The sequence below is a fragment of the Eubalaena glacialis genome, chromosome 20, assembly GCF_028564815.1.
Source record: "Eubalaena glacialis isolate mEubGla1 chromosome 20, mEubGla1.1.hap2.+ XY, whole genome shotgun sequence".
Classification (NCBI taxonomy): domain Eukaryota; kingdom Metazoa; phylum Chordata; class Mammalia; order Artiodactyla; family Balaenidae; genus Eubalaena; species Eubalaena glacialis.
Window position 1 is genome coordinate 19,914,113 of NC_083735.1, and position 16,608 is coordinate 19,930,720.

At 34.4% G+C, this 16,608-nt stretch overlaps 1 protein-coding gene across 3 annotated transcripts in view; it reads right to left on the reverse strand.

Moving 5' to 3' along the window:
• TUSC3 (tumor suppressor candidate 3) overlaps positions 1 to 16,608 on the reverse strand; it is a 184,893-nt gene that overhangs the window by 114,981 nt on the left and 53,304 nt on the right. For all 3 annotated transcript variants that reach the window (XM_061177633.1, XM_061177632.1, XM_061177634.1), the window contains exon 2: positions 8,547 to 8,716. In XM_061177633.1, coding sequence (XP_061033616.1) covers positions 8,547 to 8,716 — 170 coding nt within the window. The remainder of the gene's footprint in view (positions 1 to 8,546; positions 8,717 to 16,608) is intronic.

Consider the following 16,608-nt stretch of genomic DNA (forward strand, 5'->3'; position numbering starts at 1 on the left):
AGATTTCAACAGTGATTTCTCTCTGGTTGTGCTACAAGTATTCAGGACCCTACTGAACATACTGAAATATATTAAATAGACCCAATGCCTCTGAAGAGCTGAAGAATCCACAGTTAACTACCACTTTGTAACTGGCTCTGTGTAATTCACTACTTGCCAGATAAAGATATTGTGTCCATTACGCCTATGTTTTCTGAGCATCTATTTTTTTCTTTGGAAAATAGTTCTAAGGTGAACATGCGATTCCAACACATATATTACAGCAAAAATGTATATGAACGTAAGAGATATTAAACTGTATATAACATGCATAGTAGCAACTCAGTTTATGAGTCAGCAGAATTTTTGTTCTCTTAAGAAAAATGGTAACACTAACATACAAAAAAGCTTTAAAGGTTGTATGCTAAGAAAACTGACACATAGCTAAAAGAAGAAAGGAACTGTGCAGAAATTAGGAAGTCTAGTTCATGATTTGTTTTCAGAGATCATACTGGTGTTGTAATTCTAAAACTACTTTATATGCACTGAAAGGGAGAGCAAATGAGCAAATACACCAATATTGCTGGGATCCAGGTTTTCATTTTGGAGAAAGGAGATAAAACTATGGAATAGGGAAAATAGAGGAAAAACCCTACAATGTTAGCTTGGAATAGGAGATATCCAGTTAAAGTCATTTATATATGTATGTATGTATGTGTACGTATACACATGCACACATCCTAGCTCTATCTACTAAAAAAGGCTGAAAGCAATGATATTATCCCAGCAGTAAACAGTATAACTTGCCCAGTTCTTGCTTTTTAAATATCATTTCCTACCAAAAAGACGAAGGACTCCTTGAAAAAAATGCTTCTTGCAGTTCCATAACAGGGAAAGTATATAAAGTAGGCTTAGAATATTTTGTTGAGCCAGAAAGCAAAGACTAACAGAGGCATGTAATGACACAGGAGTTGGTTTCCACTGATCAAATTTAGGGCAACTTGAACACTGAAGAAGAATAATCACAGCAACAGATTAGTAAATAAAAAAAAGAATCTTTGCATTGAGATACTCAGAAGGGCAAATGGAGGAAAGAAAAGCTCTCATTTATAGAAGAATACCAACTAATTAATGTTAAAGCAATGACAGAATGTTTAAAAATCACCCCTTCACAATCATCAATGTAATATCAAATTCAGGCAGAGATTATCAATGGATGTTACAATCACTGGGTAAAAAAGTGCCAAGAAACAGGATAGTCATATTATCTCAAAGTGTCCCCCCTCTTAACCCATTCATCTCCCCCAAACACTTATTACAAGGGAAAGATATACTTGTACAACAGAAAGATGTGATGATCACCGCCTTGATCAAGTGATCGATCTCATCACTGGTATTTGAAAGAACTAACATGATGTGCCTCCTGATAGGATGCAATAAGAAGTACACAAATAACTGCTATAGTACTTTTTAAAAAAGCAGATTATGTCATTGAATTAATGCCATTTCACTTAAAAGTAATAATGGTATTCTGATTAGGTAAGAATGTCGTATTAAAATATGCAAACTGAAATATTTAGCAGTGGTATTTCAAGATGTCTACAAGTTAAAAGTACATTTGCTGGTATGTGACTCATTTTTTACTTATACTTAAAAGAATGTGAACAAAGAAGAACAAAGAGCATCTGTCATCACCCACTTCCACAGGGGTTAAGTCGCAACCATTGCAGCCACCCACAGACAGTGTACCAAGAGGAGTTCAGGATGAAAAACAGGGTGAGGCGCCCTGTGCTTTGGATAAACAGGCCCTTAGATAGTTAGGCACATTATCTCAGGAAGAATTTCAATGACCCGAGATTCTTGCATCTTCCCAGACATAGCAAAGCACTAAATCGTTAACTGGATACACCTGTTCTTTGGAATTAGCAGTGATCTTTTACCAAGATGTGTGTCATTGCTTTTACCAAGACTGCATGTTATTTCCTAACCAAAAAAATTTATAAACTGGCCCCTCCCCTACCTCTTCAGAGCAGTTTCCTCAGGACTAACTGAGTGGCTGTCTCCCAGGCTATATATAGTCCCCAGTAAGACCGTGAATAAAACGTAAACTCACAACGCTTATGTGTCTTTCTTTAAGGCAATGAGCAAAATCAAATGTGGCAAAATGTTATAATTAGTGAAATCTTGGTAAAGTGTAGACTGGTGTCTTTGTACTACTGTTTCAATTTTCTGTAGGTTTGAAATTATAAGATGGGTGACTAAAGCTGGACTTTATATACAAATAATATAGAAAATAGAGCTCAGAGAATGCTACAGTGTCGCATAGATAATGAAAGTTCATTGAAAACATCCACTTATTCATTGTAAAAGAGTTGGGATTATCCAATCTGAGGAAGACACACCTAGGAGGAAATTTAATACAATGAACTTAAATCACATCCCTTCGACCTAAAAAAATAATTAAACTAGACAGCGTTCAGCAATAACCCTAAAACATCATTTATATTAAACTGGTCATGGATTCAGTCAAGTCTGAAACAGTCCTCACGTATTAGCCAAGCCAGGCAAAGAATGTGTGAATGGCATGAGAGTTTGCCAGTCTTTGACAAAGAAGTGAAATACTTTGTCCAGGTAGCCAGACATATTAGAAAAACTTAAGAATTAAGGCCATAGAGAAATATTATCCAAGGACTAAAGGAAATGATAAGGGTTGTAATCCCAAAACCATTTAGAAAGCACTTACCAGTGCATTAAGAGATGGACAGGGTAATTTTATCTATAAACGATTCTCACATTATGTGCTCACTTTAGAATTGAATCTCCTAAGAGATATGACTTCACTGTAATGAAACAAAAGGCTGATGAGCTCTTCCACATGGTCTTGGCCAGCTATCTCCACCTCACCAGCCCTTGCTATGAAATGCTAATCTGAATGAAAGCTTTTCATGATCTAATGAGTTTAAGGAATGCTGGCTGATGGATAGCTGCACTAAAAGATTAATAATCTTAGTTGGGAATGCAAAATGCAAATTACAGTTCACAGGGTAGAAGCAATAATGAATATGTACACTTAAGGAAAGCATTAAACTTACTAGCTCTGGAGTCACAAATCCCAACCCTGACAGGGTATTAGCTCTGTGACTTTGGGTAAATTATATAACCTCTCAGCTTTGATGTTGTCATCTAAAACATGGATTTTTTTTCAGTCCTACCTTTTAGAGTAGTGAGAATGACATGAGATATTATATATATAAATGACCTAACACAGGGCTGCCCAAATAGTTTATACATAATAAACAATCATTTTATTTAGTTAGAGAAGAAAAGATGTTAGCCAGTTAATATCTAATATATCAATGTAATAATTTATTCTCCCTCCTCTTTAAAATACCTTTGTAATTACTAATCATTTTTTCATTTATTTGAAGTCCAACAATATATTAACTTCCAATACATTACCAACCTTTGATTGTATGTGCACCCTGCTTGATTCTACATGTACTTTTTGATTTTCCTTCATCTGGATGTTTTTTCTTACATCTATTGAACAATAGAAATAACCTTAGAAGAGGTTATTTTGTTCTTAGAATTTTTAGCGAATTCTGGAAGAGATGACTTTATGGTAGAATACATCTAAAAGATTTAGTAATTATGGGGAATATTCCTTATAGTACAATTTGGTAAAGGAAGTTTGGAGTTAACACTTACAGGAGGTGAGAATTGTATTGAGTAGTCTTAATTAACAACTTTATTTGGCCAAGGAGTTTGATGTGTGCACTGAGGAAGGTGAGAATTGAATCCTGAGATTTGTGAATAAACTGACTTTGTGAAAGAAGAACAGAATGATTTGCTAAGAGGGCTTACAAGGAAGCCAATAGCTCATTCATCAGCCATTCAGCAAAGAAAAGCAACTGGAGAATCTTTAAGTGTGTCAGCTCTAGAAGAAAATTTCACTTTTTCTTAAAGAAAAAAGCAGAAAAAGTCTCACAAAGGAAAGCACTAATCTTTTAAACTTACAGCTATGAACATGTCAATGATTCTACAGAATTATAAAAAAATTATAGCAGTATTATAGAAATGGTCCCAAATTACACTGACACAGAAGGACCCAGGAGAATTCAAGTTTTTAAACAAAAATGACTGCTGATGATAGAGTGCCTTTCTCAATGAATCTACAACTCCCTTTGAGGCACTTAATTTATAATACAGAATATAATTTGAATACTTTTTCTTGAAAATTTTTCTTGAAACTCCTCTTTACCTTTTCATCTTGGTTGTCCCCTTGAGATCTCTTTCATTCACTCTGCTCATGTGGGTCACATTCGGTACTCTCTTGGCTCAATGACAGTAGATCTCAGACCACTTTTCAACCACAATTATTTAACAGATCCTCCTTTTAAATTTATATTACTCTATAATGTAAATCTATCAACCTCATCCAATAAACTCCAAGACATCCCTCTTTCAGCTCACTTAATATTTTTCCTCTCCAGTTCCATTAAAATCCTGAGTTATTTCGACATACGTGTTTATAATCTAGATGTGACCCCAGCCTTACCATTCCTAAAGCTTCTCTATTATATCCACAATCATCTACATTATACTTCAGCAATTTACTCATTTATTTAATCAACCCTTTACAACTTCCTAATTTTCAACCCCGTCCTCCTTTCACACAAAACCTCTCCTTCACTCTTGTGAAAATCTAGCTTAATTGTATCACACCTAGTTTATCAGCTGTCCCCTGGCTTCTTTGACCCCCTAACCAACTTTTAACCCACAGTTATACATTTCAGATATACTCTCACTAGCATTCTCAGAATATTTGCCGATTAATCCACTTCGTAGAATAAAGCAAACAGGTTAATCCCTATGGAGGGTGTTCTTGCTCTTAAATTGCTGAGTATTGGGGAAGAAATCATTTAATTCTAGAGATTCTTCACTAAAAATCTGAGTATTCTAGTTTCATAAAGGATCCTTGTCAATGCTATATGGTCATCCAATTAACTAATAAGGCTTCATCCATTCCCATTGTTCCTCAACGAAATTAAATTTTAAAAAGCTGTGAATCATGAACCTGCTTCTTAGCTTCCCTGTCTCTATACTGGCTGCACACTAGAATTACCTAGAGCATGTTTTTTAAAATGTCAGTGTTGACTCCCCCAAAAAAACCCAATTAAACCAGAATGTCTAGGTATGGGAAGCACATATCTGCTCTACACTTTTTATTTGCCTCTAAACCTTCATGGCTCTTCCTTTCTCCTCTAACAACTTCACCATCATCTTGATCCATGAATTAACTTTTTCTAATAACTTCAATCTTTTTCTCTTGTAAATCTAAACTACTCTAAAATTTAAAAGTTTATTACAAAATAGGCTGTAATAAACAAGTAAATAAAGGTTATTTTGAGCTAAGCATCATTAAAAAATTGAGGGTCCATATTTAACCATTTAACAACATAATGAATTAAGTAAACTATTAAAGGATATACCATTTAACAGTATGCTGTGGTTTATGTTATCAAAATATATACAATTATATGTAACTGAAATAAATACTTGGATAATAAAGTCTTTCTAGGTTACAGTTGCAAAAAAATATAATAATCAATTAAATAGATTTCTTCATAACAGTGGTGAATACAGGAGATCAATATATTCAGTTTTTAGAAGCAAAGAAATGATCTCCCTAAAATATATAAGGTTTTGTAGGATGCCAGAGGACAGTTTATATTTTTGTGGAATCTGAACTGTTATACCAAATGCCAACTAAGATGGTATTTTTGCCTCAGGAGAGCTTTTCAGCACCCCTTAGATAAACATAAAATACCCTGTCCTTAAGTGCTAACCTAATTCTGACAAATGTTAATGTCCACTTAAGTACTGGTCCTCAAATTGATAGGAGGGGAACTCAGAATCATCTGAAATGGTGTTTTTCAAAATATTTTGCTTTTCATCTTTTCTACCCACTTTGAGCTATGTCCCAACATACACTCATTATTAGATTGTGATAAAATCTTTCATGAAAATTTCCGAACACTGAAATTACCTTTCTGCAAGCTAGTCTGAGAGAAACTGGTTTATTTTTTTCATTGGCCCATGTTACTAATAATTTTGGTTTCCACTAAAGTTCAAAATGGTTTAGAAATCTAAAGTCTACAGATGAATATACAATGTGAAGAGTCTGAATGTGGAGCTACAAGTGTTTGTTCTTGAAAAGAAAGTGTTCAGCCAAGAAGAAACAGAAAACCTGAATTGTCCTTAACAATTGAGGAAATGGAATATGTAATTTAAAATCTCCAGGTCAAGAAGATTTCACTGGAGAATTCTATCAAACATTTAAAGAAGAATTAACATAATTTCTAAAACTGTGTAATTTCACAAATCACTTCCAGAAAATAAATGAGGAGGGAACATTTCCCAACACATTTTATGAGGTATTAGCGTAATACCAAAATTGGACAAAGACAGTATAAATAATGAAAAATATAGATCAATATCTGACATGAATTTAGATATAAAATACTTCAACAAAATATTAGCAAATAGAATTCAGCAATACATAAAAAGAATATAATACAATCAAGTGGGATTTATTCCAAAATGCAAAGCTGATTCAGCGATTGAAAATCCATCAATGTAATCTACCATATCAACAACCTAAAAAAGAAAAAGCGTAACAACTGACTCCCCAAAATCTGACAAAATCCAACACCCATTCATGACAAAAGCGCTCAGTAAACTAGTTCCTCAACCTGATAGAGAACATCTACAAAACTCTTACACCTAGTATCATACTTAGTGATGAAAGACTGAATCCTTTCTCCCAAAGATCAGATCAACATGTAAAACATAAAACTATAAAACTTTCAGAAAAACACATAAGAGAAAAAAATAGAACTTTGTGATCTAGGGCTAGGCAAAGAGTTCAATTTGACAACAAAAGTAAGATCTGTAAAAGGGGAAACTGATAAATTGGACTCACTAAATTAAAATCTGCAAAACACCTTGTTATGAGAATGAAAACACAAACTATAGACTAGGAGAAAATATTTAAAAACCACATATCTGACAAAGGACTAGTATGTACAATATATAAAGAACTCTCAAAATTCAGTAAAAAAAAATTCAATTAGAAATAGGCAAAAGACATGAAAGATATTTCACTAAAGAGGTGATACACAGATGACAAAAAAGCAAACGAAAAGATGTTCAACACCATTACACTAGGGAAATGCAAAATAAAACCGCAAATTAAAACTATATACCCATGGAATGGCTAAAATAAAACAATGACAACACTGATGCTGGTGAGGATATGGAAAAACTAGGTCCTTCACACACCACTGGTGGGACTGTCAAATGATACAGCCACTCTGGAAAACATTTTAGCAGTTTCTGATAAAGCTAAACATGCAACTACCATTGCAATTCAGCCATCGGACTCTGGCTATTTATCTCAGAGAAATGAAAACTTAAGTTCACACAAAGCCTGTACAAGAATGTTCATAACAGTTGTATTTGTAATGGCCGAAAACTGGACACAATCCAGGTGTCTTTTAACAGATGGATGCTAAACAAACTGCAGTTCATCCACACCATAGGATATTACTCAGTAATAAAAAGAATGAAGTACTGACAAATACAACAACTTGGATGGATTTTGAAGGAGTTATGATAAGTAAAAAAAGCCAAATATAAAAGGTCATATACTATATGATCTCACTTACATGATAATCTTTAAATGATGAAATTATAGAAATGGAGAATAAATTCAGGAGGTGGGGAGATGGGGTGGGTGTGGCTATAAAGGGCAAGAGGAGGGATTCTTACTGTGATGGAACTGTTCTGTATCAATACCAATATCCTGTTTGTGAAACTGTGCTACAGTTTTACAAGATGTTAGCATTGGGGGGTCACTGAGTAAAAGGTATATAGGATTTCTCTGTATTATTTCCTAGAATTGCATGTGAAACTACAATTATCTCAAACTTAAAAAGTTTAATTTAAAATAAGCACTGTTGTATATATATTATATTTATACTTGTCCAAAACTTTCTTTGGTATGTTCCCACTGAAAAATATTTCATTCACTTCAAATCATATCATAGGAAGAAATTTCTATATCATAGGAAGAAATTTCTCATCATTAGAGGTACTGAAAAGTAAACAGACTTCCTTGAGTATGTCCTCTTGATTAAACTATTTAATCAGAGTATGTTTAAGGGGGCTACTTCATTGCCCCTAAGATATATGTAGGTGACCTACAAGGCAATATTTGAACCAAATTCTATGACATATGTACCTTTATACAGGACATAAAGATAAAAAAATCTGTTTTATGATTACATGTGGATTGGTCAAGTAAATATTTTATACAATATAAAAATATGAGCCTATCAAAGTCATTTCCTAGAAAACAATGACTTCGAGCTTACATTTAAATGCACATAATTATAGTTGACTACAACATTGAACAAATGTTTAATTCTATTATATACACTTATCTTAAGTCTAACAAACATATAATCATACAATGTTTTTAATTTTTTAAATACATACATTACCTGCACACAGAACACTGCCGCTGAGGTTGAAGAGCAGTGAACATAACAATCATAGAATAGTTTCGAGGTGGTGTCTTTATAAATTTTCGGAATTTGTCACCATTCATTCGGAAGATTGAGCGCCTGGAGCTCCATTCCATCAGCTGTTCTACTTTCTCAGCTAAAAGATTCTGCAATAAACATAGGAATTTAAATTTACACAGGGTTAAAATTCTTCAGTTTGTACTTCAAGTAAAAAGAATTACATGGGATTATATTTTACCTAAAATTCATTTCTGCTAAAAGTTCTTGTTTTGGTGAACACAGTCATTGCTAACTGACCATATATGCATAAAATATTTCATCTATTTTTCCTAACAATTGTTAAAGTTTATAAAAATAGATATCAAAAGTAAAATAGACTTTCACTTCCAGAAAGATGGAATAGATACGCTTTTCCCTAATCCCCCACTAAATACAGCTAAAAACTCTGGTCATTTGAAAGACAAGCGTAAGAAGGCTCTGAAAAGTGGAAAGAAGAAGGAAGGCTGGCTGGCGACCCCAAAATGAAGAGCGCCGTGGTGGTGAGTGCCCTGAGTTTTGTTTCAGCCTCACCCATCCCAGACTGGTAGCCAGAGACACTGGCAATCCAAGAACACCAATGGACGCAAACAAAAAAAAAAACCCCAAGAAAAGCCTGCTCTCTTTACCCAAAGGACAAAAAAGGGCGACCTAGTAAGACAAAAACTAACTGCTCTGGTCTAGGCAAACACCACAGACGAAACACTGCCCTTCCACCACTTCCCTCGCTAGCAAGGGCGGAATGGGGAGCCTCAACCCAACTCTAAATTCCCCTCCAAGCATCAACATGCAAACAGCTTGGAGGGACCTCATGAAGACAAAACTGAGCGAAAGACACGTATGCACAAAAGAGCACTGCATGATTCTACTTATAGTAAGATCAAAAACAGGAAAAAATCTACTGTGCTAAAAGTCAGGATAGTGGCTTACTGCAGCAGGCACTGGGATGGTGGGAGGCGTAGTGAGGCGAGATGGTACCATGGCTGGGGGCTAGGAAGATTCTCTTCCAGGGTGGGGTGACAGTGAAAGTAACACTCTAGCCTCTGTACAGAATGCTCTTAATCTTTAGATTGTCCATTTTACCTGAAAAAGTCTGAGAAGTAAAAAACTCTACAGGGTTGTATTCCTATAAGAAATTTGTTAGCCTTGGAAAATCAAGAAAGAATGAGTGGTCGGGAGAAAAAGGCTTCAACTGTGCCATTTAAGAAGGACTAAGGACCTAGGCACAGACGAAATCTTAACTGATGAGACGTATGATACCTAGAGTTACACCTGAGCACACCAAGCACAGTCTAAGAGTCCTGTACGAAAAGAAAAAGGGCTGCGTTCTGGTCACTATACACGAAAGCTTGGACAAGACACTTCACCTCTCAGAACGTAGGGACTCAGCTATTAACCTCTGACCTTCCAATACATACCTAGATGATTTACTGAGAGATGATAGATTAAAAACCTTTGTAAATTATAAAGTACTATAAAATACAAGGCAGTATTGGTAGAAGTATTGTTTTCACTATTGTTACATAACAAAGGGTGATTTTACCACTATAATCCTACATGTAGTCTACAATTCTTTTCCTGTCAAATTTCCTACATATTCTGAATATACATCAAAACACATGAGAACCACAGTTTGAATTCTGGCTATTACTGGAGAACTTGTGAAGAACATTATATTCAGATTAAATATTAGATGACAAAAAATAATGAGATATTATCAAATAAAAGTCTATCTTTCTCTAGTTACAGTCTCAGAATATTAAGTGCTTTAGACATGCTAAGCGCCATGCTATGGACATCACATATGCTATCTTATTAAACTCACATAGCAACCATAGCAGCACAGAGATAATAAGCTTAATCCACAGAGGATGAACCTGAAGTCTAAAGAACGGTAGCTCTCGCCACTGCCCTACCCTGAAGTGGTTTTACTTGCAACAGACTTTAAAAAGTACACCAGTTACCTTAAACCAGCAACTGACATCTCTAGTGAGCTCTCACTTTTACTCGTTTGACAAGCCTCAAATCCCCCATTATTAGAGGAAAAGGTACTGCTGACGTATTGTTTGAGATAAAACACCTTACCATGGTAAGTGGTACAGAGGTTTATTAGTTTGGGTTTTTTTTTTTTTAAATGAACATTCTAATTTTAAAAAGGTGGTAAGTCAATAATTTCTATATGTGGAGAAAATATTCTTAGTAAACCAAATACATGTCTTTCCATGTGAAAAAAAACATATAAACAGCAACAATTTCTGAAGATACTCAACTATATTAACAAATCAGGTCTAGATACAAAACAATAAAAAGGGAAAGGTATTGTAAAACATAGCAGTCATGCACCTTAAAGATCTGTAGTAGTAACAATAGCTAGCACTTATTGTGTGCTTACTATATGCTAGACACTGTACGAAATGCTTTTCTTATATAATGAATTCATCAATCCTCATAACAATCCTATGATGGGGGTATCATTGACATTTCAAGTTTAGAGACAAGGAAACAGAGGCACCAAGACATTAAGTAACCTGTCGGAGATTATAAAGCTAGTAAATGGTAGAATTGGGGATTCCCAGTCTTATTCCAAAGTACATACTCTAAACCTCTATACACACTGCAGGATCTTACAGGTTTTAGAGGTTACAGAAAAATTCTTGCAACCAATAGCCTAATATTCAAATGAACACATTGCATTCAAAATAAAAATGTTAAGGGAATTCCCCGGTGGTCCAGTGGTTAGGACTCCACTCTCACTGCCAAGGGCCAGGGTCCAATCCCTGGTTAGGAAATTAAGATCCCATAAGCCATGCAGCGCAGCCAAAAAAAAAAAAAAAAAAAAAAAAAAATTAAGTAAGAGAGTCTACATAATGAAGAAGGGACAACACTACTACATAAGGAAAGAGAAACCTCATCGCATCTTGAACTAGTCACCTTTGCACAGAAAAAGAAATAAATGGTCTAGGAAGGTAGGTTTTTAGGGCATCATGGTTGATTCAAACTTTCAAGAGCGTTTGTTGTAAAGAAGGCTAAGCTACTTCTCAAAGGAAGATGTTACAAGGTGATGGAGTAGAAATATTCAGTAAGGAACAGAAATCGGATTAATGTGGATTCATGCTTTTAAAATCTACTAAGAAAGAATCACAGGTCGAGCTACAGTCCACAAATAGGGTTTATTCTACGTTGCATTTCTCTGCGACAGGCATGTGATTTTCTTTAAGGAGAAGGCTGGGTGCATCTGTTCTGTCAAAGTATTTCCCTTGTCAGGGCCATTTGTACCCCTCTGTGTTGGGAATTTTTCTGCACGCTACAGCTTCCCTTGTCCAGGACTACTTTCAGGACTTCACCACCTTCTCTGTTTGTGTGTCCCTTTCGGTCTCTTGAAGAGAGTGACGCTCACGAATCTCTCTTCCCACTGGAGAATGAAACCTGAAACAAAACCATGCCCAAGGGAATTTTGTGTAGTGAAGGGAACATGGAAACATCCACAATATGGAACATAGTGCAACCTTTAAAAATTGAAAAGGCGCCATATGTTCATTTTAAAAATAGAAAAGAATTTGATGGCTGAAGTTTAAATGACGATTCTGTATTTACATGCAGTGTGACTTGACCAAATTATTTCTCTGAATCTCATCTTCATCTATAAAATTGAAATAATATCTCACAAATTGGTAAAATTAAATGAGTTAATGTATGGAAAACTCCTAGCACAGCATCCAGAAAAGTACAGGCACGCAAATTCTGTTCCCTTCTCCTCGGGTTAATTTCTATCAGCAACCTCAATCAGGTTGCTAAAGGAATAACTACAGAGGGAATTTTTTTTTAATCTTATTAGTACTTCAATCTCAAGAGTTACCAAATGTTTTCTGAGTACTTAGTACATAGCAAACATTGTGCTAAATTTCTAAACATGCATTGTGGATTACTAAATACATGACCAGCACTATGCTAAGTTTATGGAAAATGAAAGTACAACAGATCCTACTCTCAAGGCTTTATAGCAAATAAGCTCTAGCATTAAAAAATATACTTTGCTTATATTGATGTGTTATGGTTGTGGCTTTGCTGTTAAATAAATGGCTTAGTGCCAACTCAGGAAAGGATGGCACACAAGATCTTATTTCTGTGAACACTAACTGACTAGTAGCAGCTAATTTAAATTCAGTGCAAAGCACAATTTTGAAATTCACACTGATACTATCAGTAAAGAGGGTGTGAGCAGTTGAGTTTTGTCTGCTGCTGGCACAAGGCTGGGAAATAGAGACACAGATGCCATACATCTACCATTTCTAAAAGGAAAAAGAAATCTAAAACTTAGAATCTTCAAAGAAGAAACCCTGTCCTTACCTGTTACCTTGTAAAAATCATGGGCCAGCAAGTCCCACATATAAATGAAGGTAAGATACTCAGTCACGCTAACTACAGGTGCCCAGCCCTCTATTTTTATCTTAATGTTTTTATAAAAACTGAATTGTAAGGCAATTCACTATTAATAAACAAACTGGCATAATCAACATATGCCAGTCCCCAACATATGACATTACTCAATTTTTTCTCAATTCATGTTTTTTTAACCAATTCATAACAAAAATACAAAGAAATGGTACATTTCACTAAACAACATGATGAAATTGTTCATTCCAAAGTGAAGCTTAAACAGGAAAAAAAAAAATCTCGCTAATACTCTTATACCCATATTTTTTTCCAGCATTTTATCCCTAGGTAAATTTTAATGATGACCAGATGCACCAAAACAAAGATATGTATGTAGTCTCTTGTCTTAAAAAACATCTGCCAGAGGGATAGCTATTCATGTGTCTGTTCCAGTCACCTACGTAGTATTTACACCTACATGGTATTTGTTCAGGTGCCATATATACTACTATGTATAATATAGATAACTAATGAAAACCTGCTGTATAGCACAGGGAACTCTAAAAAAAAGAAAAAGACAAATAAGTATTAGGATATAATGTACAACATGATAATATAATTAACACTGCTGTATGTTCTATACGTAATTTAAGAGAGTAAATCCTAAGAGTTCTCATCACAAGGAAAAAAACTTTTTTTTCTTTTATCTTGCATCTATACATGATGATGGATGTTCACTAGATTTACTGTGGTAATCATTTCATGATGCACGTAAGTCAAATCATCATGCTGTACACCTTAAACTTATACAGTGCTATGTGTCAATTATATCTCAATAAAAATGTAAGGAAAAAATAGCCACACTATAACTTGCTTACAGTAATTCACAGGACATAAATTTGGAATGAGAATAAGAAGTACATGTTGAAGGTATCTCTTAGTGACACACAGAAACTTCATGACCCTTCTGTCCTTCCCTGTATTTTATAGAAAATCTCTGAGAAGAAAAGAGAGCTGTACTTTTCACAACTTGAATATCCAAGAGGTTCAATCAAAGCCCACTGACAAGGCAAAGAGAAGCAGCCAGATGCATATTTTTGCATTTGGGAGAAAAGTTAGCTTCAATTTCTACAATTATTTGATCCCCAAAATCTTACTCATTTTCTTAATATCATGCCATTCTTCTCAGATTTGAATAAAATATAAGGGGCAATGAATGCTTCCAGAAATCAAAATATCAGAGATTATACCACCCCATGTATTGATACATTACAAAGTGTTCACTAAGATCACCAACAGCCTTAAGGGCACTCAGCCTTAAGACCACAATGAGCTACACAATAAATAGGACAAATACACCATTTTTATCAAAAATAAAAAATGCATACAGTACACATGCCATAAAGAAGGCAAAGATTCAAACAAAGGGTTAGTTAAGAACTTGGCAAATCATGGTATGTCTGCAGGAAATATAATCTACACTCTACAGGAAAACCTCAACTATCATTTCAAAGGTGAAAAAGTGAGAGATTCAAAAATACATTAAATAAATCATACTGAGAGTTCCTTGATGTATTTAACATCAAGCTCTTTAAAATTAAAGAAAGAAATACTAGAAAACCCCAGACCAGTTCTTCCTCAGTGTAGATACTAAAGAGAACCTGGCTGTGTGACTACAGAAAAGGGAACCCGGCCGGCTACCTAAGGCCAGTACCAGCGCAGCTACGAGTTCATATGGGGGAGAGTGTTATGTAAGTTTTTAAGTCCAACATGTTAAAGGTAGTATCTAATTCAATTCAGATCTGAATGAGAAATGTAGAAGTAAAGTTATTTATGAAAACATTTTTTCAAACGTTCATGCTTTTTTAGAAAGGAGAGAAGTTCAATTGATGGAGCTACAATATTCAATTAAGTGAACTTTTTCTAGAGACTCAGTAAAAATATTTCCAGTGACACTCTTTTAAGTAGTGACTTTATTAACCTGAACTCTCCCCAGAAAATTTCCCTAGGAAAAGATCCACATTTCCATGATTTTGTATCCTCCTGAGCATGGCTAGCTCCTGATTGGCCCTGAAGCTCCCTCTGTATACACTGTGTATCTACTGAATGGAATCTGTAAAATTTTTAAGCTATAAACTAAGAATCTATAATTTATTATTCCTATTCAAATGTAACTTAAAAAAAAAGGATTTCTAACTTCAGTTTATCATAGATTCTTTGCTCTATTTTTTCACTGCTTCGAAAGTGCAAAGAGTATTATAAAAGAAGCAACTGTTTCCTGAACTTGCATATTTATAGTATATATAATTGACATAACCATAAGAACTTAAGAATTACTGTGGTCAAATTTAAAATTAATAATTCAAGAATCTAATATCAATTTGAATTATTCTAGGATTTCCTAATTCACAAAAATAAAAGTAGTACATTTACATAAACACATGAATATAAATTCTACAATGAAAAATATCAAAATGTTTTGTTCCATGAGAAACTTAACTATCCCATGGCAGTAATAAATTTTAAGATTCCTAATGTTAAATGCCATTATACCTTAATTTTATTAGAGAAAACACACAAACTATCACACGGTGTTTTGAAATATTTTGTATTTGATACTAGTAGTAGTAACAACACTAGATTAATGAATGTATGGAATTATATAAATTCAGGTATACTAGGAAATACATCCATCCCCAAAAAGTAAGGCCCTACACAAAAACATTGATACAAAATAATAAATTATTATCAGTGTGATGTAATCACATCTACTTTAACATACCCTAAAAAATAATTCCAAAGGAAAAAATCTGAACATAGTTATGTGATTAACATCAATAAAAATAAAAAAGCCAGGAAATAAAGAGCATATTAAAACAATGAAATATTAGGGACTAGAATAATATATATGTGGTCTGTAACTAGTGAAAAAATTCTATTATAACATTAAGTGGAAAGATAGAAGGCAAAGTTTATACTAACTACAACTAAATAACTACTAACTATCTACAGATAAATAAATCAAAGTCATGTAAATAGTCAAAAACTGTCTTTTTTAGAATTGGGAGTGATTCTGTATTATTTTTTACTATAAAGTGAACACAGTTTGGTTTTTGGTTTTTGTTTGGTTTGGGAGGAGGTTTTCTTAAACTCACGTGGGTTGTCTTTGTGACCTTTTCACTGTACAACTGCTGAAGTACAATACTCTCCTGTCAAGAGACAGCATCATTAGAATGGGGACCATGATGTTTTCACTTGAAGGATCAAAACATGAAGTCATTTTAATAAGGAACAATCATGACATGGGCTAAATGAGCATCCCATTTTTATTCCACTATTGCATTAGTTTCTGAGACCTTCTTTTCTGAACTCCTTCATATCCTTCTATTAGACATTTACTCTTGTATAAATATCCCACTGTAAAACAGGCACCAGATATACAAAGAATAAGAGTAGCTGTATGAGCAGAGAAGAAAATCAACTTGAGGCTGTATAGAGCCATCGGGCCTTACTGCCTCAAGAGCAAGGATCCAGGCAGGATGGTCACTACCAGCATCAACGAGTATAGCAGATGCCCTATTATAATAATGCATTATATCATAAAATAACCTGCACTGTTCTAGAAGTG